At 40.5% G+C, this 22,060-nt stretch overlaps 1 protein-coding gene across 4 annotated transcripts in view; it reads left to right on the top strand.

The window, feature by feature from the left end:
• The first annotated feature begins 1,315 nt into the window (after positions 1-1,315).
• The window catches only part of USP47 (ubiquitin specific peptidase 47), a 47,051-nt gene continuing 26,306 nt past the window's right edge, over positions 1,316-22,060 (top strand). The window contains exons 1-6 of one of the 4 annotated variants that reach the window (XM_015863983.3): positions 1,768-1,867; positions 2,502-2,708; positions 15,355-15,414; positions 18,345-18,548; positions 19,188-19,301; positions 20,364-20,502. In XM_015863983.3, coding sequence (XP_015719469.2) covers positions 18,546-18,548; positions 19,188-19,301; positions 20,364-20,502 — 256 coding nt within the window. In that variant the 5' untranslated portion in view covers positions 1,768-1,867; positions 2,502-2,708; positions 15,355-15,414; positions 18,345-18,545. Of the gene's footprint in view, positions 1,436-1,767; positions 1,868-2,501; positions 2,709-15,354; positions 15,415-18,344; positions 18,549-19,187; positions 19,302-20,363; positions 20,503-22,060 lie in introns of those variants that run through there. The other 3 variants (XM_085548464.1, XM_015863981.3, XM_015863986.3) reach the window with 3 other exon arrangements.

Raw genomic sequence — 22,060 nt, 5'->3', positions numbered from 1 at the left:
AACAGAGTAGTGAAGAAAGCCATAAATAAGGCCATCAAACCCCAAAATAGGAAGTGATCTTTAGCAAACAGCCTACTTGAAAAACCAAAACTGAAGCATTTCAGAGCAAACACCCCAAATAAATTATGTTAACTCACACAACCCCCTTTACATAGGCTTTCTACCTGAAAAAGGCACAGTAACACTACTTTGGTAAAGACAGCATCAGTTCCTACTTGCTTTCTTAAGGTTTTGCACCCCCACAGTGCTAATACTGGGTACCCTTAAAAGCAAGGGATTCACATCTTCTTGTACTGCTACCTGATTTCATCTTATTAGCTCTCAGGTGCCTGGGTGGGATGAGAGGTTGTAAGGTGCTAAACGTTTTAAAGCCAGAAGGCAGGAGTGGCTCTCCCAGGGGCCCTACTGACCTCTACTGTATAAATAAACTTGGCCCAGTTAAGTTATACAACCAAGGACACTCCAAGAGCATGCTGAAAAACTGTTTTATGGTACTTTCAAAGGGATTTTTGTGCTGAGTTCCAGGAACGTTATTTATAAAAACTATGGGGTGCGGCATCTACCACAGCAAATTGGCACGATGAAAATAAAAATATTAATGTTGCTGTTCAAAGAAATGATGACTTTGAAGCGCTGTTCAAAAGGTTTATTGAACACAAAACCCAAAAGCATCCTCAGTTCTGTACTTTTCCACAAGAGGACACTAAAATAATGAGTAAAGTATTTCCACAAAGGAAGCCCATCCACCCATCAGGCACCAGTCTTCATGGGCCAAGTGAATGTGTTTTTCACTATTTCACAGTCAAGTAGGCAGAACAGCGTAATTATGTTCCTTGTCATATATATTTTATAATTCCACAGGTTAGTATTTGATTTTTTGACTGCTTGAGGAGGAAAAACTGATACCTTTTGACTGTGTGTAACATTTAAGTGATGTCACAGAAATAATTTCTTTCGAATACGGAATGTTATCCCTCAGTTTACACACTCGACGCTGAACACTTTACCTCACAGCGTGGCTTCACCACTAAAAGCATACTGTGTTTCTGGGGATAAGCCTAGCCGGTTTCTTTAACAATTCCCACATTCAAGAACGGGTAAATTACCTCAAAAGTGTATGAGGGAAAGCAAAATGAAGCGAAAATCTTGACTTAAAAGGCAAACACAGCCGGTACCACAGCGAGTGGGGGGGCGCGCGAGGCGCAAGTAGCTCCTGCTTAACAGTCGTGTCCGCCCGCTCCCGAGGGGCGCAGGGGGAGCTCCACGCAGCCGTTATCGAGCTCCTGGAGCACCTGAAGCCGGGCAGGACACAATTGCTCGTCATCCCAGCACGGTTTAATCCTCTGCTACTTTCTCGCGTCGGGGAGAGCAATAAATCACCGGCCCCAAAGCGAGAAGAGCTGAGAAACGAATGAAAGAGGCTTCATCGCACGCGGTATTTCTCACTGCCTTCCTAACAGACAGACAGGACCGTGAGATCTCCGAGCGCAGGGGGAGCTCGGGGTAGGCTCTGCCCTTAGGCTTCCTATGGAGGTTGTGCGCTGTGAAGGCTGACACGCAAACCCTTCCTCTGCCGAGAGCGGCCGAACCGCGACACGCAGACCCGCCCGCGCCGCCGTGGGCTGAGGCCGAGCTTCCCAACACTCGCGAGAGCGCGGCCGTCGTCCATTTTCTCATTGATTGGCGCCGGCCGAGGGGGTGGGAGCCTTGTTCGGCTGGGGCGGTGGCGGAGGAGGATGAGCCGGCGGCGTCTCCCCGCCTCCCACTGCTGACGACGGCGGCGACGCTCGGCTCTGCTCGCTGCGGGCCCAGCGCCGCGCCACCGGCCATGGTGCCCAGCGAGGAGAACCAGCTCGTCCCCAAGGAGGTGAGGCGAGGGGGGAGCGGGCCGGGCGACGAGAGAAGGGGCGGTGGCGGCCTAGCGGCTGCGGGAGTCGGCGGGGCCGGCGGCGGGCGGGCTCGGCCTGGTCGTCTCCGTGCGGGGCGGGGGGGGTGGTACGTCTTTGTGAGGAGGCGGGAGGCCCTTCGGCCGCGGGGCTCCGAGCGCTGAGCCTGACGGGCTGGGGGAGGAGGGCGTGGGGAGGGACGGCGGAGAGGGCCGACGAAACGAAGCTGGGGCCGCGCCAGGCCGCGGGGACGGCCGGGGAATTGCACCTGTCTGTGTCATGGCACGCGGGGCAGGCCGGGCTGGGTGGCGGCCGCCTCTGGGGCCGGCGGCGACCGCTCTCGGCCGGGGTAGCTCGCGGGGTGGGAGGCTGCTGCGGGGCCGTCCCCGCTGGGGCCGGCAGCCTGCGGAGGGGGTGGGAAAAACCGGGCCCCGGCGTGCGGGGCGGCCCCCGGGAGTCTGCGAAATGGCAGCCGGGGAGTTGCCTCCGCCCGGCTGGCGCCGTGTGCTCCGCTCAGGTACGGAGCTGTGCGGGCAGCGCAGAAAATGTGGCGCAACTCGGCAGTAGGTCTGTAAATACGGCGACAGTAGGTTGCCCGTCTCTTCCTTGGCGCAGGGAGGAAGGGAGAAGGCTTGTTTTCAGCTATAGGCTGAAGATAAGAGGCTGCGTGAGGAGGAAGGCGAAGCCTCTGTCCCGCAGCGATAGGCAAATGACACGTGTCAAGCGTGAGAGATACCGCTCAGGGAAAGGAGCCTGCAGTGCTGAGAGCCGTGTTGGGGAGCACTTAGAGCAGTGGTGGCAGAAACTTCATTTCCTGAGCAGGTACCCTTGCACATTCAGCTTTTTCAGTTTTACTTTTGTGTAGTTATGCAAACTCTTCCTGTTGTTTTTCATCAGATGTCACTGGCCTGGGAAGGCTTGTGAGGCAGGGACTTCAGGTTTGTAGGCTTCAGGAAAATGAAGTGGTATCTGTGAGCACAACTGTTTAACTAAATGAAATACTGAATTGTAGAAGCAAATTGTGGGCGTAGAATTGTACAGATAAGGAGGGATGAAGGGAACTTCTTTCCTTTTGGTGTAGAAATGAAAGAGAAACCTTGTGCTTATGTTAACTAGAAGAGTCAAGTTGATTAATATGAGGATTTAGCTGAGGCTGTTTCTTTATATGTATTAATAGTATCACTGTTGGCTTTAAAGTTGTATTCAGAATGTGCGTGTGATTCAGCTGTGTATTTTTAACCAACTCATCGGACTGGGGTTTTGCTTGCATTTCTATCTGTATAGAGCAAAAATATGGATAAAGGAAGATAATACTTCAAACATGTGTGATGATGGATGATCTTAAGCATGTGGTATGAAATCTATGAACGTTTTACATGGGTAACATTACTGTGAGCTGTTGTTTTTTTTCCAGGGAGTTTTCTCAAGTTTTTTGTAGCCCTTTTGCAAATAAATGAAATGGAGCAGTGTCAGTTCTTCAAGAGGTTGGAATCTGTAGAAGCTGATGAAACTTTGTGGGGTCACAAAAGTCAAACTGAAGAGAAAAACTGAGTGTTAAGCCCACATGTTTATATGTCATAGAAATTTATCTTCAACTTGTCCAGTGTTTTTCAGGCTATTTTGTATTCATTTCAGTGATAGAAGTTTAGCAAGTGTGTTCTACAGCATTCACAGAATCACAGAATGACCCGGGTTGGAAGGGACCTCAAGGATCATGTAGTTCCAACCCCCCTGCCTGTTAAGTCCTGAGATTCATTAATAGCCTCACTGCTGAGAACACTGAGATACAGGTAAACAGAACTCTCCAGGTCTGAGTTCTCACCCACCTTCTAAATATTCTTAAGTCAGTGGCTGGAGACAGAGCAGGTCTTCTGGAGCTTCAGTTCTGCCCTTTGGGGATGGATAAAGGGTTACAGTTCATTGTATTTTCTTCCCCCCCTTCCTAAAGACATGAGTAATTATCACTTACACAGCTGTCTGTCTTGACTGTTTTCAAAGGTTGAACTGGGATATGAACCAGCGTCTGCTGAAGATGAGCATGCAGCCATTTTTGCCTTTGCGTTCCATTTTTAAGGAGTAAAAAAAATAATGTAACATTTGCTTTAGGCCAGTCTGGGGAATGACTAATCAAATGACGGGAAAGAGGGTTGGGTTCTTGTCTACAAGCTTATTTGAGGTCACTGTAGATACAAGACTAGAACACATTAGTGCTAAGTCTTCGCTGTCAAAGCAATGAGATATGTATTAAGTTGTTTATGTCTTCAGTTTGTCTGTTTTTTGCAGTGCATGTATTGCATGTTTTTTTTTTAATTGGAGGATGTGTACTAAAGCAATTAATAGTACAGTGTTTAGACTGAGAATTTTGCCCAGGTTATACAAGTATTTAGTAAGACAATTCTTGCTTTCTTACCTCTCGCTGAAACTTTCCTGACTGTTTCATTGCTTGTGTGAGCAGTGATTTCTTAATAATGGGGAATGAGTGTGAACTGTTCCACATTCCTTTCTTGCAGTTCTTAATTCTCTTTCTTCTGAGAGAATTGAATTCTGAGAAGATTCAATTTAGTGTTCTTTTAGACCAAGTAAAACAGAAGTCATTGGGTCACTTATAGGACGTTGCTCACCCTAGTAAATGCTAAACAGTCTTGAAGAATTTTTTGCCCTGGTCAATGAAATGTTATCCAGGGAGGGAGGGGATTGTCAGTAGGATCAGTTGGAAATAAGTGATGCTTTTAGGAGGGAAAAACACTTCTGTGGCTTCCAGTTCTTGAGAAGAAAGTAAACCTGAAACTTATTTGTCAAATAAACCCCAAATAGCAAATAATACAACATTATTACCAACACAGCAAATGGAAAAAGATAAGCGTTTCTTTAATGAGAAGAACATTTTACAGAAACTCTTACTGAAAATTAAGTTGTATCCACTTACAGAGCATTGGTCAGACTCACCATTGGTCAGAATGTAAAAAGTAGGTTCTACCATGAGCTTCCTGAAATGTCTGTGCCACTAATGAACTAAATGTTGTGCAGATAGCTTCTCAACAAGTTCCAGCATGACGTGAGCTATTCAAGGTACAGCTGTCAGAATAAGAACGTATGCTTTGTATTTGCTGCCATTTAATCAAAGAAGGTAGTGTGTGTTCTCTCAGCAAACTGATGAGTCTTTTCATCCCTTCACTAATTAATCCATTTTAATCTCCTGCACTGAACAAGTCAAAGATGCTTTTTGATAGATATCATGTAGACTTCTTCATTAGAAGAACAGGAGATCAGAGTAAGATACTGATGTTTGCTTGGTGAAGGGATGTTCTGTCCAATGTTGATGTTGCCTTTGTTCTTTGATTTCAGTATATTGAGGAACATAACAAATAGTTATAGATAGTGTAACTTAAGTTTTTCTCTGCTTTCTTTCTCATGTGCTTTATTTTTGTTGAAAGCATGAGGCAGTTTATCCTTTACAGTCACACATTCATTGACTGAACAGGTTGGAAAGTCAAATTTAGCAACTAAAATCTGAACATAAGTCTGCCAGGTCATTTGGTGCTTGCAAACAGGTGCTTTCTGAATGATGCTCAGAGTACTGCAGCTGGGTGAGCAGGGCATGAGAGTCATGTGCAAGATCTTGCCCTGCTTTGTTCAGCCACTGTGCTTCCTAGAGTTACAGGTTAGTTCCCTTTGCTATTGTGTAACATGTAGTACAAGGAAGATTAGCAAGATAATTATCTATTGAGATAATCTGTTAAGTTTTTGCCTAAGAGGCTGTTACTTGCTGCTGGAACATCAGCTTGTAGATGCCATTAGCTCAAGTTATTAAATGGAGCAATCTGACAAATAACATAGCGCTATTTTTTTTGTTGCTGTAGTCCATTTTTAAACACGACAAATAGTGTTCTCTAATATTTTAGTGGATCACTGATTAAAGTTACTAAATGAATTGAGTACAGCACTGCAAGTACAGGCCTTAATTTTTTGAGCAGTTCCATGCTGTTTCTCAAGAGAGTAGTGGACTTTTTCTGTGCTGTGAAATAATCACGTGGATGCAGGGCGTACTCTAAATATGTCTGTATTAAGTTCTAGGCTGTGATGGGTTCAGAACTTTGATTGTTTAAAATGCTCGTAGTTATCATTCTTAACTAACTTCATTTTGTTTTTCCTGGTTTAAAAACCTAAGTGGATTTAGGTCAGTGCAATGGCATCATGGCTTCAAAATATGAATTTAATTCCTATGTTCCTTTAGCTGATAGAATATATTGATATTAACATAAACTGAAAATTTGCAGATAAGTACCAAAGTAGATGTACACTTTGACTTGGTTTCCTTTGACTTACAGGAAAAAAGTTTTATTTTAAACTTTTCCTGCTATGTCAAAACAAATGCAGTAATAGAAAGAAAATATAGGTAGGTATTCAGATATGCAGTCACAACTCCACTCTTGTTGTATTGATACATTTGGAGTTTGTCTGATGCATGTGTGAAGCCAAGTCTGCAAAGCGATGTCACTGAGTTGCATTGGCAGGTTTTTTTTCTTTCAACTTGTGAATAATTTCTTTTGTGAACACTTGAAGCTGATACACTTTATTCCTTTGAAAATGAATGTAGTCCGTCTTCTTGTGAGGGTTTCTTTAGCTTTTTAGTGTATTCTTGTATCGATCAAAACAATAATCTCAAACATTTCTGTTACATTATAACTAATTAAGTGATAACTGAAAACTCCTAAGTCTTTGATTTTAGTATATTGAGAAACATAACAAATAGTTATAGATAGTGTAACTTAAGTTTTTCTCTGTTTTCTTTCTCATGTGCTTTATTTTTGTTTAAAGCATGTGCCACTGGGGGCAGTTTTTTTTCCGGTAAGCCTGGATAAAATGTTATCCAACTTATTCCCAGTTTCATGCACTGTGCAAGTGTGTTGGCAATTCTTTGTTCATGTTTTGCAATGTTTGGCACGTAATCCGCTTGTGTCAAACAAAAGGTCTTAGTGCTGGGTCTTGAAATAACTTCAAAAAGAACATGTTGTCCATGTTCTAAAAAAAAAAATTGAAGTGTAGAATTGGTAAAAATTATTTGATTGAACGTAGTCTCTTGTGGACTGTGACTGGGCTCCTTATCTGACCCAATGGCTCCTTTTATGGCAGCGGATGCCTTTTTAGATGATTGGTTCTGTAAAGTAGTTTAGCATTCAGCACTGTGAAGTTAAGCAGAATGCTTCAGCTGACATAAGTTGTTCTGTGGATCCACAGTATGAACCCTTTAAAAAGGAAATCTTGTATGACTGAAGAAGTCGTTGCGTGGCAAAAAGTATTTTCTTGCCACAGAACCTGAATGTGAAATGTCGCATCTTGATGAGATCTGATGAGAGCACCTTTGAGGTCATCTAAATATTCAAGTGTAAATTCTGTTTTAGTGGATGCTGTAGTTTTGTAAGGTGTGTATGTGAAATGTGCTTGGTATACTGTGTGTTCTCTGTGGATAATATCTGGGAAGAGATTGGTTGCGAGCTTTGTGCTTTTGAATAAGTCTGGTGCAACACTGCAGGAGCTAAAGGAATTAAAGACATGTTGATTCATTTGCATAGTTACTATTGATCAGTAATCATTGACATTAATGGTAAAGTAATGGAGGAGTAACAGTTGCTACTAATACCTAGTCTTTTGTAAGCAAAATATTTTCATAAATTAGCAAATGAAAAATAGGTGAGGAAAAACAAGGTCCTTCGTTTTACGTGCATTGTCATTGCTTTCCTTCTGTGGAGGCTTCTGCTTCAGTGTCTGGTGTTCTCTCTGGAATCCTTTGCAGTAATGGCAGCAGATAGAATTTATACCCAGGCTCCCTGGGTGCTTATATTGACTTATCCTTCATTCTGTGCAATAGAACTACATGAGGGATCTCTGCTAATCCATTATTCCAACTTTTGTCTCCAACAGCAGGTAGACAGTTAGAAATTAACTGTAGAGTCATGCCTTCTAATGTCAAATATGTAAAGACTTGTATTTTAAGTATATCTGCCAGTGATTTTTGCAATAAAGTATACACTTAAATTGTTTTAAAAGTCTGTTTTTCTTTCCTTCAGACAGTTTTTAGTTTTGTTTGTGTTTTTTTGTGTTTACAACTCTTAAACCCAGGCACACATAGGAACGTGTTTCAGTAGAGTTCATAGTAGGTCTGTACTGATTGGAATGGCGAACAAGCAGGAGAGCGTATCTTCTGCTTCTGTGACTTTTCCTAGGAAACACCTGTCATCCTATAACCACATCATGTAGGTGTGATAAGTTTCTTATGCTGTTCCTGCATTTTTCCAGAAGAAAAAATGAGCGTGGTGATAAAGTAATGGGTGAACAAGATGCGGACAAAAAGGAAGCAGTATAAAGATGGGGCATTTCAGATCAAAATAAAAGTTTTTATTGTAATATATAGAGGTTTGTGGATTGCAAATATAGAATCGTAGGATGGTTTCTGTTGGAAGGGGGCCTTAAAGGCCTTCCAGTTCCAACCACCTTGTCTTGGATGAAGTTGTCACCCACTAGATCAGGCTGCCCACAGCCTCAGCCTTGAATGCTTCCAGGGGTGGATCATCCTTAGCTTCTTGAAGTAATGTGCTCCAGTGCCTCGCCTCTCTCATAGCAAAAGTTTCTTCCTTACATCTGATCTAAATCTGCCCTCTTTTAGTTTAAAACTATTCCCTCTTGTCCCATTACTACACTTGCTAATAGAAGAGTCTTTTCCCATCTTTTCTTGCATGCCTCCTTTAAATGCTGGAACACAGCTTTATCATCTGCCTGGAGCTTTCCCTTCTGCAGGCTGAACAACCCCCAGCTTTTAGACTGTCTTTGTAGGAGAGGTGCTTCAGCCCTCTGATTGTCCTTCCGGCCCTCCTATGGACCTGCTGCAACAGTGCTGTGTCCTCCTCGCACTGGGAGCTTGAGATCTGAATGCAGAACCACAGGTGGGGCTCAATAAGGAGTGGGACTGTTGCCTCCCTTGTCCTGCTGGTCATATTTCTTTTGATGCAGCCTTGGGTATGCTTGTTTTTCTGGGCTGCAATAGCTTGTTGCTGGCTTCTGTTGGACTTCTCCTTAATCAGCACTCCCTGCCCTCCTTAGGGCTGCTCTCCATCCATTTTCTGCCCAGCCTGTATAAGTCACTGCTCTCTGTTTGGACGCTGAGACGAAGACTGTAAGTCTCTGAGTTGAGATATCTAGCCAGTTCCTTATCCATTGAGTCGTCCATCCAGGATGCAATGTAGGACCATGTCAAATGCTTGCAGAAGTTCAACTTGATTATTTCAGGTGTTCCCTTATCCACCAACATTATAACCCCACGGTAAAGGCCACAAAATTGTCAGGTAAGATTTGCTCCTAGTGAATACGTTGTGTCTGTCCCTGGTTTTCTCTACCTGCCTTAGCATAGTTTAATGGAGGATCTACTCCATGATCTTGCAGAGCATAGAGGTGAGTCTGACCGGACTGTAGCTCACCAATTCTTCCCTTTTTCCAAGTGGGGTTTATGTTTCCCCTTTTCCAGTCACTGTGAACTTCACCAGATTGCTGTGACTTTTGAATATGATGGATAGCATCTTAGCAACTGTATTTACAGGTTCCCTCTGGACCTGCTGATGCATCTCACAAGATCCTGTGGACTTGGGCATCTTCAGATCCCTTCGAATGGTCTCAGGGCTGCAAACTTTGTTTACCTTTAATTTTAGTTAAGTCTGGTTACAAAAGTCCCTAGAAAGTAAATGACTTTGAAGTCATAGAAAGAAAGAATGATTGGTTGAGATGAAAACTTTTATAACAGCAGTGAAATACTTAAAATGTTCAGTGCTTGACTGGATTAAATGCTAAAATTTCATCTGTTATTTCTGAGGATGCATTCTATATTATCCGTGGATTTTCTGTTCTTTTAATTTTTCATTTGTTAGAATTCATGTCTCCTGTAGGAAAAACATTTATACTTTTTTGACAGTTGCTACATTGAATTTTTAAGAAAAGTAATCTCTACATCACTTTTAATTTACCATATTTAAAGGACTAAAGGACCAGAGGAAGAGTAAGACAACTGGTTCTTCAAGGTGTTCTTAAGATGCATATACAGCTCTTCTAAGATAAAGAGCTATGAGTCAAGTCTCTGGAAAAAATAAAGGTCTTTATCGCTTTATTCAGCTGTCCTCAGACATGCCCCCATATACTTTGCAGTCTTTCAGACACTCAGGATAAATATACTTCTTTGGCCTCATACCAGCTTTTTCTGGCTGTTGTTTCTACTATTCTAAATGCTGTTTACAATGCTATTGACCCAGTAATCTCTGCAAGTAGAAGCAGTCTCTCAAAGGTGAATGCCAGCCTTGTAGCACAGTCTTTCTGAAGCACAGTGTTTTTTCAGACATGTTTACTAAGTTGGAAGCAGTAGACTTTGAAGTATGTAGAGGAAATAATCACTTGACTATATTTATTTTGAATGATATTTATTTTGAGTGATTTTTAACAGCCAGCATGCTACTCTGTTTCATTGAGGTAGCAGATGGAAGATTTCTGTGTTTCAAAACCAAGTAGTTGACCTGAGACTTAAGTGCAGCAGTACAGAGTGGAACATGCACCTCTTTAGTGCAACTGAGAATCCAGTGGCTCTACTGCAGTTTCATGTTCTCCCTCTTCTTGTCTTCATCAGGTCATCCACTAGAGGAAGACATTCTGGGGGATCATTTGGCCAGGGTCATTAGTCTCAGCTGTGGCTCCAGCCATCTTCCATGATATCCAGCAGTTGCAAGCTGGAAACTGTGAAGAAATAAGCTGTGTGATCACTGAAGTAGTGATATTTTTTGATCTTCCAGGTCATCCAAAGTAGAAGGGGGTGTTGCTCCTCTCATCCTGTGAGGTAACACTGACGTGTACAGAGGAAAAACAATCACAGAACAAGAAGCAGTTAATTTTAAGAAGGATTAGCAACATGAGGCAGCTCAACATGGAGCAGCATGACAAGCTCTACAAGCTTAAGAAAGGGGGCCTGGGGGTTGGAAACAAGCGAGTGGGAACACAGCTGCTTCTTCTAGCAGCCACTGCAACTATTCAGGCTGTAACTGCTTGTGCAAGTTACGCAAGTGAAGTATTGCTGCTTCAAAGTTTTCAGGCTATCTTGCATGTGTGGAGTGCTTTCAGTGCATTGTGAATTCAGCAGTCTTAGTGAGTTTTCAAAATGGACAGATGTGTTTGTATTGTAGTGTAAGAGTATCGCAATTATTTTTAAATGGCAATGATTTTAGGTATCTCAATTAGGGATAAATTTATTTCAATCAGTGTATGTCACATACTCTGAGATAAAAACAAAGCTAAATTCTGTAGGTGGAATTAGAGGGAAATGGTATGACCAAGCATGTAGTGCTACAAATGTTGGAGTTGAAACAGGGAAGCAATTTATGTGTGATGTGGAATAGTTAACACTGTGAACAAAGTAGGGTATTTTGACTCTGATGACAATTTTCTAAACTACTTTGTAAATGCTTAGTTGAGTATTTTCTTTAGTAGGTTAGTAATTGCATCAGTGTCCAAAGGGAGGGAGGACTTTTGATCAATGCTTTGCTCATTTTGAAGGTTGTAGAGCCCCAATTTTCACTTTCTGGGGTGTATGTCTGCACTCCTGGCTGTAGCAGTGAAGCTGGCCTCTGAGGAAGATCTTTGTTTGGCTTTCAAAAGCATGGAGCACAACTAATGCAGCTGAGGGGAGAAGTGAGCTGTGGGTTGTTAGAATGCTGAGATCCATAATGCAAAATGCACAAGGTTAAGAGAGCTGTTAGAGTGGAGATTGCAGTTCAGCTCTGTGATTGTCCTCTCCTTTCCTGCTGTGTGTTTCAAAGGTCTTTGCTCTTTGCATCTGATCTAGTGGGAAGTTGTGGCTGAAAAAGAGTTAGTTGAATTGTAGTGTCTGAATGATGATGATACTTTAGAAGTAAAATCTATGGATGCAGACTACTTTTGTTTGTGTTTTAAGCTACAAACTTCAACTTTGTAATTGCAGGAAACTTGCACCCATGCAGTTACGCAGGCTTGGAATACATACCCTGAAGTTCCACATGTCGTGATGTCAGGCAGTACTCGACCATGTGCATTTTGTAGGGCCTTAAGCTGCTGGTGGGACATGAAGTTTGAGAATTTCTGTTTTAGGCTTAATCATCCAAGTCATTTTGTGAATGTGAGCATGATGTCTTCCATTGCCTCTTGCTACTTGTCTCTTTGTCTTCCCTCTGTACTGCAGTGATTTATGACTATTATTTATAGAGTGTAGATGTTTAGGCATTCCTTTACTAGTGATCATATTAAGTCTCATCAGGCCGTTGACTTCATTTGGCAGCTAAATTTTGCACATCTGTTATTTAAGCTCTTGAAACTTGTGATTTTTGCTAACTGCTTTGTGCTGTCGTGATCTGTTTGAAATGATGAAGCTTGGAAACCTTGTAGACAGAGTCTGCACGAAGTTTGAGGTTGGCTCCAGCTTGTACTTCCAAACAATGAGAATGGTTTTATGAAACTCCAAAAAATAAGTCAAAATGTCTTCTGTCACTTGAAAATATATATTTTTCTCCTGTTGGTCTGTCCTCACAAGGTTAGTACAATATATGCTATAGAAATCTAATTAATACAGTGGTTCAGAGATGAGGAATGGCAAGATGCATGTAAACACAATGTGAACACCAGTATGATCTTGCATTTCAATATTGTTTTGGCAAATACGGATCCATATGGTCAAAGCCATTGTTTGTCTTGTGAATGCCACTGATAACAGAACTTCCTTTGTTAGGAATTCAAGCTGTAATCCTGCATATGCCTCAGCAGAACAGTGTGCTTTGTCCCAAATCCTGCAGTCTATCTGTTCTCATTGCCAGGTGTTCATATAGATCACTAATCTGACATGTATTTGTGAAAGCTACATGAGGAAAATGTTTAAGTAGAATAACTCTCTGGAATACCCACCAATATTTGACCTGATGGTTTGCAATTACTAAAATTCTTTGCCAAATCTGGTGTAAACATGGTCAGAAATTTTCTAAGTGCAGATTTGGGAACTTAATCTCCTTCATACAAATGGAAATTTGTTGAAGATGGAGCGACTTGGGCTGAAAATGTCAGTGTATTTTAGGAGGTTACTGTGAAACTGCAGGCTTGTTAAAATGTGATATAGAACATAATTTGAGTAACTCAAGTGTGTGACTAAAAGGTTAACTTGAGAAGTCTTTGTGGTAAAATAATCCTAGAATGGTTTTCCAAATAGCATTGTGAAGCAGCTGCCTGTGTCTGCCTATTTAGATGCTTATGCAGATGCTCCACTGCAACTTATTTCCCTAAGCTCTGGTTGTTGGGCACACTGAGCTGCAGTATCGCTCTGCAGCAACATCTAGCTTGGTCAAGGACTTCGTACTGTTGGTTTTTTGTTGTTCTTTTCCTTTTACAGAGATGGTGGTAGAATATTTCCATATCTACCTTGATTACATATGTTAGCTCAGAGTGCATGAACTGTATAGTTGAAGTGCTAGTGTGCTTTATGAGGCATAATAGATATGTTTGAGTTCCAAGGTCATTCTAATTGGCCCAGAGCTTAAGCTTTTATGTGTAGCCTGATATTTATTCTTTTAAGTTCAGTTTAAAGCAGATGTTTCCTCATTGAAAAGAGCTTCTTTTTAAAATGCAGGATTGAACTGATTGTTTTTGTTAAGTATGTTCCTAGGGGTATGGTGAGTGATTTAATTGAAAAGTTGTAGAATACTGCCTTTGGAAGGCTGGCACATTTGTGTGATTTGTTGGAGGTTATTGGTTACTTCTGAGCAAAAATCCTAGGCATTGTGTAAACAATACAGTTTGTAAACTCAGTTTGCATTTGCTGTGTTAAGTGAAACATTGCAAATGATTTTTCTTTTTACCATTCAGAGTTCATTGGGAGTCAAGTAACTCTTGAAAATCTTCCAGCAGTTCTTTATTGAGGAATCAGGAGCTGAGAACCCATCATAAGAGCATTCCTCTAAAATAAATGTCTGTAGTCTCTCCTTCCCATCTACACCTACTGCATTGAATGGGAAATTGGTAATCACAGCCTGAACCTCTGATCAATCAGCTGAGGCAAGTGTTGGGTCAGCTGCGGGAGCACAGGTGAGAGTAATTTAGCTGTGCTCAAGGAAGGGGTGGAGCTTGACTCCACCTCCTCTAGACCTCATTTAAGGGCTGACCACCACTAAGGCAGCATCTCTTGGAGATTGCTCCTTGGTGGATATTGCCTCAGCATTTCCCAGCAAAGGCATCCATATTGGTGAGTTTTTCCTCATAAATAACCTTTTGAATATCTGTTACCATCTTTGTTACCACCTTAGTATCATTCCACCTTACATGCATGCATCAACTCGAATAGTGTATGGGAAAGTTGCATGTGCCAGTCTGACAGATCTGATGGGCCTGGCTCTGGAAAGGAGAAATTTAAGCTAGAGGAAGGGCTGTCCATTCATACAGGCCAACCAGAGATGAAAATGGAAGGCTGAAGTCTTCAGCAGAGGGTAATAAGGTGAATTTTATACTAAAAACCAGGTGCTTCCAAGTCATACTTCAGGGATTCCATGGCACCTTATAACATCTCTACACTGACCTGCAAATGTTCAAATGGAATTTTGCGTGTTCACTGAAAATGGAGTCTCAAATATAAATTGGATTTTTCAGCAGTCTTAAAACCTCTTCTTAAATTCCTTTATCAGAATGGAAAGCACAGTTGCATATTCTCCTCCATTCACAGGGCACTGTTTAGCCCCTGTATCAAAACTCATGCAGTTGTTTGCCATAAGTTGAGCTGGCACTGCGCTGTACCCCCTGCATTGCTCTCATTAGTTGGCTAACAATATACCGATGGTTGTTTGGGCTGCTGAGCCTGTGCTGTGGTAGCACAGTGTAGGGTTGGCCATGGTGTGAGCTGTGCTAGGTACCATGCAGGCTGTGAGTTGGAGTGGCCTCATCCAGCTTTTTCTTCAGGAAATAACTTGAAGCATAAAGTAGCAGTTTCATAGGGAAACAGGCAGCTTTGTAATGAACTAAACTGAATTATGGGGTTATATGCTATTTTTGCACTGGAGCTATTTGAAGTAAAAGGTGTTTTTTTTTTTTTAATGTAATGAAGGAATTCGTTAGTATGAAGTTACTTCCTGAATTATTGTTGATGTATTTTTATATATATATTTTTTTATTCCTCTGAAGTGTGGTCTGTAGTGTCATGGCTTACTAATGTGTCCTGTAACATCTTGGATAAGAATTGAAAAGCTCACATAATGTGGACTGAATGCTGTTGTTATGATGCTTGGTGGCTCCTCCTTTTGAAGTTTTTCTGTGAGTGGTGGTTTGGAATCAAGTAGTAATCTGCTTTATATTGCAAAAGTGATTTCTTGTAAAGGAAGTTGAATTATGATTTTAAAGAGTTATGACTTGTTAATTTTGTTTTTATATGCTATAGGATGTGTTTTGGAGTTGCAGACAAAGTACCTTGGCTGAATTGAAGAAGAAATTTTCACAGGTAGACAGATGAAATCAACTTTGTAAAATAACTGAGATCCACAGTAACAGCATGATGCTGTAGCTTTGATTTCTTAACTTGAGCATGAGCTGCTGAATTTCTATGTATGTTCTTGAATACCAAGATTGTGTGCATATTAGTCTTTTTCAGTTCAAAGCTTCTGCTGTTATGTTTATATGCTTTTACATCAGCGTGCTTCTGTAGCCCTCTAGTTTTTCCATCATAAACGGTTACTGTGTAGCTGTCTTGTATACCAGATTATTTAGCAATTGAAAATAGGTTTTGTGTTTACTCTGAGGACTTGGTTTGGTAAGTCTGTCTAGAGGTTGATCTCTGCCTGGTATTGCCTTTTATGATATTTTTGTAGTGAAGTAGCCACAAACAAGATGTGGTAGTTGTTTGATAGTTCAGAAAGTATGTGAGAATACAAGGTGTGAACAGAATTGGATCTAGATGGTTTTTGCTTCATCTGTTTACTGTGAGCATGAAACAGTGACAACTCGAACAATGGCTTTTTATGTTTTGCTATGCTATCCCTGAGTTAAACCAGTTCAGTCTGTCAGAATTACATCTGAATGAGCAAGAGATGATTTGTCTGGTGTGGAACATCCAGCACAAGGAAGTCCTCTTTAATCTTTAGTAAACAGTTCTCTGAATGTTACTTCCTGTTCGTAGTTCTCCATCAGATACTGCATGTTGGTACTAACTCTAATATTAGTCATGACTAATTTATAACTAAAAGCAGTGGAGCAACTTTCTCATTTTGAATAGGATGAGTTGAATTTTAGTGCTGTCTTCCACAAAGGAAAGGAGGGTTATGGTGTTGGATATGTAAAAGCAGTGTGACAAAAAGGAACTGGGTCTCAAATGGAGAACTTCTTCTATTCCTGGCACAGTCATACTTCATGTAATTAGTACTTGTAGAATCAGCACAAAATTTAGGTTAAGTTGAATTTTTCTTGGGTGTGTATGGGAAGTACCAGGTGCCTCTAAAGTATCCCATGCTGTGGAGGAGGTGGCCTTAGTCCCAGAGCAGGCCCTTGCTGCTGCAGTGGAACCCAGGCCCTAAGAACAGGATGATCCTATGAGTGCTGGCTCTTAGCTGCTGCTTGTCTTCTGCAGAATAACCGAGGTAGTAGGTCACTGAACCAGACCATAAACTTCTCTTTCATAACCAGAAAATAAAGGAGTCAAATTGTATGTTGATGATTTGATTTAGGAAAAAATAAATAAAAGGAAGTCAGTGCTGGAAAATATAGTGGAAAGAGCTCATCCTGAGCTCATCACTGGTGAAATTTGATTTTAGTCTGCACATGTTCAAGTTGGTTTTGACTCTTGAAGTGTTTTCTTTTTACTGCATAGTTAATATTTTGTATGTCTTCTCAGAAAGTAGTTCATAAACCTCTCTTTCTCCAGTAGAGATGAAATGTGTGAAGATGTGATGTTGCGGACTAGCTCGAAGTGGTGCCTTGCATATTTTTGAGCAAGTAGTTAGAACATTAACTTGTCTTGAAGTCTTCAGTGAAGTTGGTTAAACCTAGGGAAATTGGGCTTCCAATTGTTAAGAAAGATCAGTCTGTAGGAAACAATGCATTGCAGATTGTGAGTAGCTGTATTTGCCCTTCTCTGTCAACTTCATTTCTACTATCTACTCAGTGGAAGTAGATGCTGCAGTTATCTAATGTTTTGGTTTTGCATTGCATGGAGACTGCCAACTGGTCTTGTTGTTTAGGAAAATAAAGCGAACTGAAATGCTTATTCCTTTTTAAGGCGTTTTGTGTTTAGGACCTCTTATGAGGAACTTAACAGCGCTTTGGTCTTCTGTTTGATGAGGTTGCTCATGTAGAGATACAAGCGATGTTCAAGTTGTTCAGTTCTTTATGGTTCTTTGTTCTGTGTGTATTTGTGATGTGGCTGACAGCTGAAGCATGAGCACAGTTCTTGCTGTTTGCTGATGTCTTATCCACTGAAAATGGTGATAGAACTGCATGCAGCTTTTTGCCTCTTTCGATGATGTGCTCTTTGCCCTGGAGTGACATTTGGGTGATCTGATGTGCATCACTAATGCTCTATGTTACAAGTTGAAAAGGCTGACTGACTGGGGACTAATTATTCCTTTTACTGACCTCAACTTTCCTATATTTATGTATTAGTTATTCTCTGATTTATCCCTTGAATAACTAAGAGAGTTGATTGTATTTCCTTAAGCCTTTGCTTTCCCTGTTTCTCACTGTTGGAAAGCATTGGGGAAATGCCGTTTTCTTGGGTTTTCTGGCTCTATGAGATTTTACTTTCATTTCGTTGCCTTCCTTACTTTGCTGATATCAGATATATTCAAGTTACTGTTTTGAATACTTCTGTCCTGATATGTGAACGTCTTAGTAGTCATCTGGGCAGTGTTAATCTTTTTTAATCAGACAGAAGAATTTCTCCGATGACTCACCCAGTCATGGATGTGGTAGAAGGAAGTTGGTTGTGGTTTGATGAAGAGAATTATGTTCTATTGGATAGCTTCCAAGTTGATTGGGAAGCTTGGAGATCTTCTGGTTTACATTCCTAGAAATCACATGGGTACTTCCACCCCAGCAGTGTTTTATGACCATGTCAAAACCAAACGTGAGATTGAAGTGATGACTTGAAAGTTTGTTTCTGCTTCAGTGCAGTCTTCTGTATATTTGAAGGCAAATATTCTGTGCAGATCTTCAGAGGCTTTTCTGCACCCAACCAGATTTCTTACTGTTCTTCAGAAGTGAAGGGTTTTGACATAGCTTTTCCAAAACTGTAGGATTCTTTATTTATGAAAGCAGACAGAAGTAAAGGATCCTTAGATCGTAAAAGAAATTTACCACATCTGGTGAGATCTTGGTTATATTTTTGTTGAACTCCAAGATGTTCTTAACTCACTGACATGTTGCCTGCTGTCATTTTAGGTGGAAAGTGCTGCTGAGGAGCCCAGAGTGCTGTGTATAGTACAGGATACCACAAATTCGAAGACAGTGAATGAACGCGTTACCTTGAATGTGCCAGCTTCCACGCCACTTAAAAAGCTGTTTGAAGACGTAGCTTCAAAAGTGGGCTATGTGAATGGAACCTTTGACTTAGTGTGGGGAAATGGAGACAATGGAGCTGATATGGTATGACAAAAGTAATTTAATTAACTGTTGATAGCAAATATTCAAGTCTTAGCATTACAGATACATGCTATCCATATTGCATAGGTGAATATGGAATAGTATTTCTTTGTTAATCCCTGTAAAAATTAGTAGTAGGTGCTCTAGACTTGCTGATACCAGTATTTTGATTTGGCAGGATGTTAATGTATTATATCTACATTTTAATCTTAAAATGTGCTCTCAATTGATATAGGAATTTAATCATTAAGAAACAATACTGTGTAGTAACTTTCTGTGCTTCTTCTGATACTTGTTTGAATGTATAATAATAATAAAAAAAAGCCTGGTGCAGGCAATGTAGGGGACTTGCTGGTTTGATATTCTGCAGGCAATTTGTAGACCAGTGTCTTTGTCTCCTGAAGAGATTGCCCAAGTTCTGAGCATTAAGCTGTATTATAATGCTTAGTATTGTTAGTGGGACAGCTCACCAAGTTCTTTCAGTGTTAGTGATGAATAAGTTTTGTTTATACTGGATAATTGTTATTTATTTTCATTTCATCTTAGTGTGCCAGAAGCTACTTCAAGCAATGTACTTGGACAGAATCTATTAATTGCCTATAAATCTGTTTAAAAAAATAAAGCGCTTTATTTTTTTAACAGACTCCAATAGATCAGAACAGTGACAAAACTATTCTTGATGCTGGTTTTGAGCCAGGGAAGAAGAACTTTCTGCATTTGACAGACAAAGATGGTGAGCAACCTCATATAATGCAGGTTAGTAAATTCTTAGTCTTAAAGTTTAGTGTTGGATGAGTAGAATATATTGTGTGTATTGTTCTTGTAATAATGTTAAAAAGTGAAATTGGGATATGTGTTTCATATGAACTGTACCTCAGGAAACTTCTCAATAGACTTTTAGACTATTTAACAATTCTTGGTTCATCTTGAATTAAGACCAATTCCATTAGTGGTGATGAGCAGTCACTTTTTATTTGTGCTTGTCAAGTATTAATGTTTTGGTGTGATTAACTTCTTAAGATTGTAGAATTGATCTGTGACACATTTAGAGAGAAGTCTTAACAATCCATTGTTGTTAATCCCAATCCCCTAACTACTTATTCTTTTCCTTTGGTTGTTTGAAAGCAGCGTTAGGCCACTGACGATTCTCAGAAATTGTAGTTTGGCATCAAGAGGAGAGTTGGCTGTTTTCAATTTGATTATTTATTGTAAAAAGGATTGGTTGGTGTTGCTAAAAACAGCTGTCTGCCATTACAAAGTATTTGAAATTTGCTGTTGCTCAAACATTATGATGCACTGCAAGATTAACATAGTCACAGTTTATTTAAATCGTGGATCAGAACGGCAGGGATGTATTTGTTACTCAGTTCTTATGTCAACATAAAGCCTTTATGGACTTGATTATGAAAAGGAAAGAAAAGATTAAGTATATATGAGTCAGAATTGGTGTGTAATTGTGAAAGAATATTGAATTGTACTTTTCACATTTTAAAAGTGAATGAAAATCTTGTTTTGGATGTCAGTGCAGCAAACTTGAGAAACAGGAGATGATAAATTGCAGACTTGCTTTGTGGTATGCATTAGAGCGCTGTACTTGATCATGTATAGTATTGCAAAGGCTATTTACATCCGCTAATGTAAAGAATGCTTTCTCAATGCATTGGGAATTTGGAGGGCAGAACTGAAGGTACATTAGTGATTGAGAATTTTTTCTATTGTGTTAAAAAATTTTTAAAAATGACATACTAAGACAATTGATTTTAGCTGTGAGATAAATAATTTGTTGTCTGATTTCTGCATAAAATGCATTTGTTTTAGGAGGAGTCAGGTACAACAGAAGACAGTGCCCAGGACAGATTTATAGGCCCTCTTCCAAGAGAGGGCTCTGTTGGCTGTACCAATGACTACGTCAGTCAAAGCTACTCTTACTCGTCAGTCCTGAGCAAATCAGAGACAGGTATAGTGTTCTCTCTTGTAAATGCTTTGCTGATTTCTAATTGTCTTAGCATACTTTGAAATAGCAGCATCTTCATGATTTTTGAAATAAATCTACTTTACTAAAAAAAGAAAATCACAGAACAAGCCCCCCCCTCCCCAAACCACTCTGCACTTATACATTTTCTGTTACGTTTTCTAGGCTATTCTCACATTTTATGTGGAGCTGTGTCCCACCTTCTACTTGTGATAGTGTGATTCTAATTGTCAGAGACCCCTCCCATTTTGGTGTTAATCTGCTACTTGGCTGAGGAGTGATTATGTTACTGACAAGTATTCACCCCAAGAAAGTTATCAAGTACTCAAAATACACATTATTTTTCAGAAGACCTGCTCCTCAAATCTTTGCATTCCTGCTGTTAGCTAAAACATTCCTCTTGTAGCCCTCCAGTTCTGGTTTATCTGTTTCTGCCATGGTTCCCCAAAAGAAGCCTTGCTCAGGGGAGTGCAACCTGGTGCCAGAGCAGATGCTGTGAGGCTGGGCAAGCCCCTTTGCAACAAGGAGAGGGCAGGCCAATGCAGCCTATGCCCAGCTGGCAGCTGCTGCCACCTCCCACAACCAGTGCGTCACAGCCTTTTGCTCTGTTTGCCTCCCAGCTCTGTTGGCTCATTAAAAGATGTTCAAGCAATTGCCAGAAGAGAGAAAAACAAAAACTGGCTGGAATTCCCCACAATGTTTTTCTGGTCATAGCTCTGTCGTGCTGACAAGCTATGCACAGTGCCTGAAGATTGACAGATGCTTAATTCTTACAGGCATGAAATACTTGATTGGAATGTCCTTGCTGTGTTTCATACTTGCCATTTTTATTTCATATTCTTATCAATCTTGTCTAGAACCACTCAACTGTAATTGGGTTTTTCATAAAACCAGCAGAGTAGTTGAGGTGTAAGGGACCTCTGCAGGTCATCTGGTTCAACCCCCCTGCTCAAGGCAGGTGTTTTTAATCCTTAGGTGTTTGTTTGTTGAGCCTTTAATCTGAGTTCTGCAACATCCGTTGATGTTTTTGCTTTTTACTTTCATATATGTTACAATGTATCCACAAAGTTATAGCTCACTAGCCAGACTCCTAATGTTACTATTTGCTGGCAGACACACAGACAGCATTATGTTACATATACATATGTTACACCCATTCATGTCTGTTCAAGATTTTTTCAAATGAGAATCTTTATCTGCTGCATATTTTTTTTCCATTTAATAAAACTAATACGATGAGTTGTATAGAGGAATAAAGAAAATATGTTGCCCAAGTTCGTATCTTCTCAGAATGTGTTGGTATGGTGTATCTGCCTTTTTGTTGCTAACATGGAATTGAGATGTATTTATTACTGTTATTAAGAGCTTCAGGGTATAAGTAAGAATATTTCATTTATTTATTACATTACGTTTCAGTATGTGCCGTTTACTTATCAGCTATTAATGTTAGGTGCTTCGGAGAAAATGTTAAAATGACAATAATATAAACTTCTTTTCGACTAATAACTGCTGGATTTTGGTAGCTTTTCTATTTAGTGTGGAA

This window comes from Coturnix japonica, chromosome 5, assembly GCF_054131305.1.
Source record: "Coturnix japonica strain WE chromosome 5, WE-NBRP24, whole genome shotgun sequence".
NCBI classification, from domain to species: domain Eukaryota; kingdom Metazoa; phylum Chordata; class Aves; order Galliformes; family Phasianidae; genus Coturnix; species Coturnix japonica.
The sequence above is the reverse complement of the archived record's forward strand: the minus strand, read 5'-3'. Positions and strand labels throughout refer to the sequence as shown.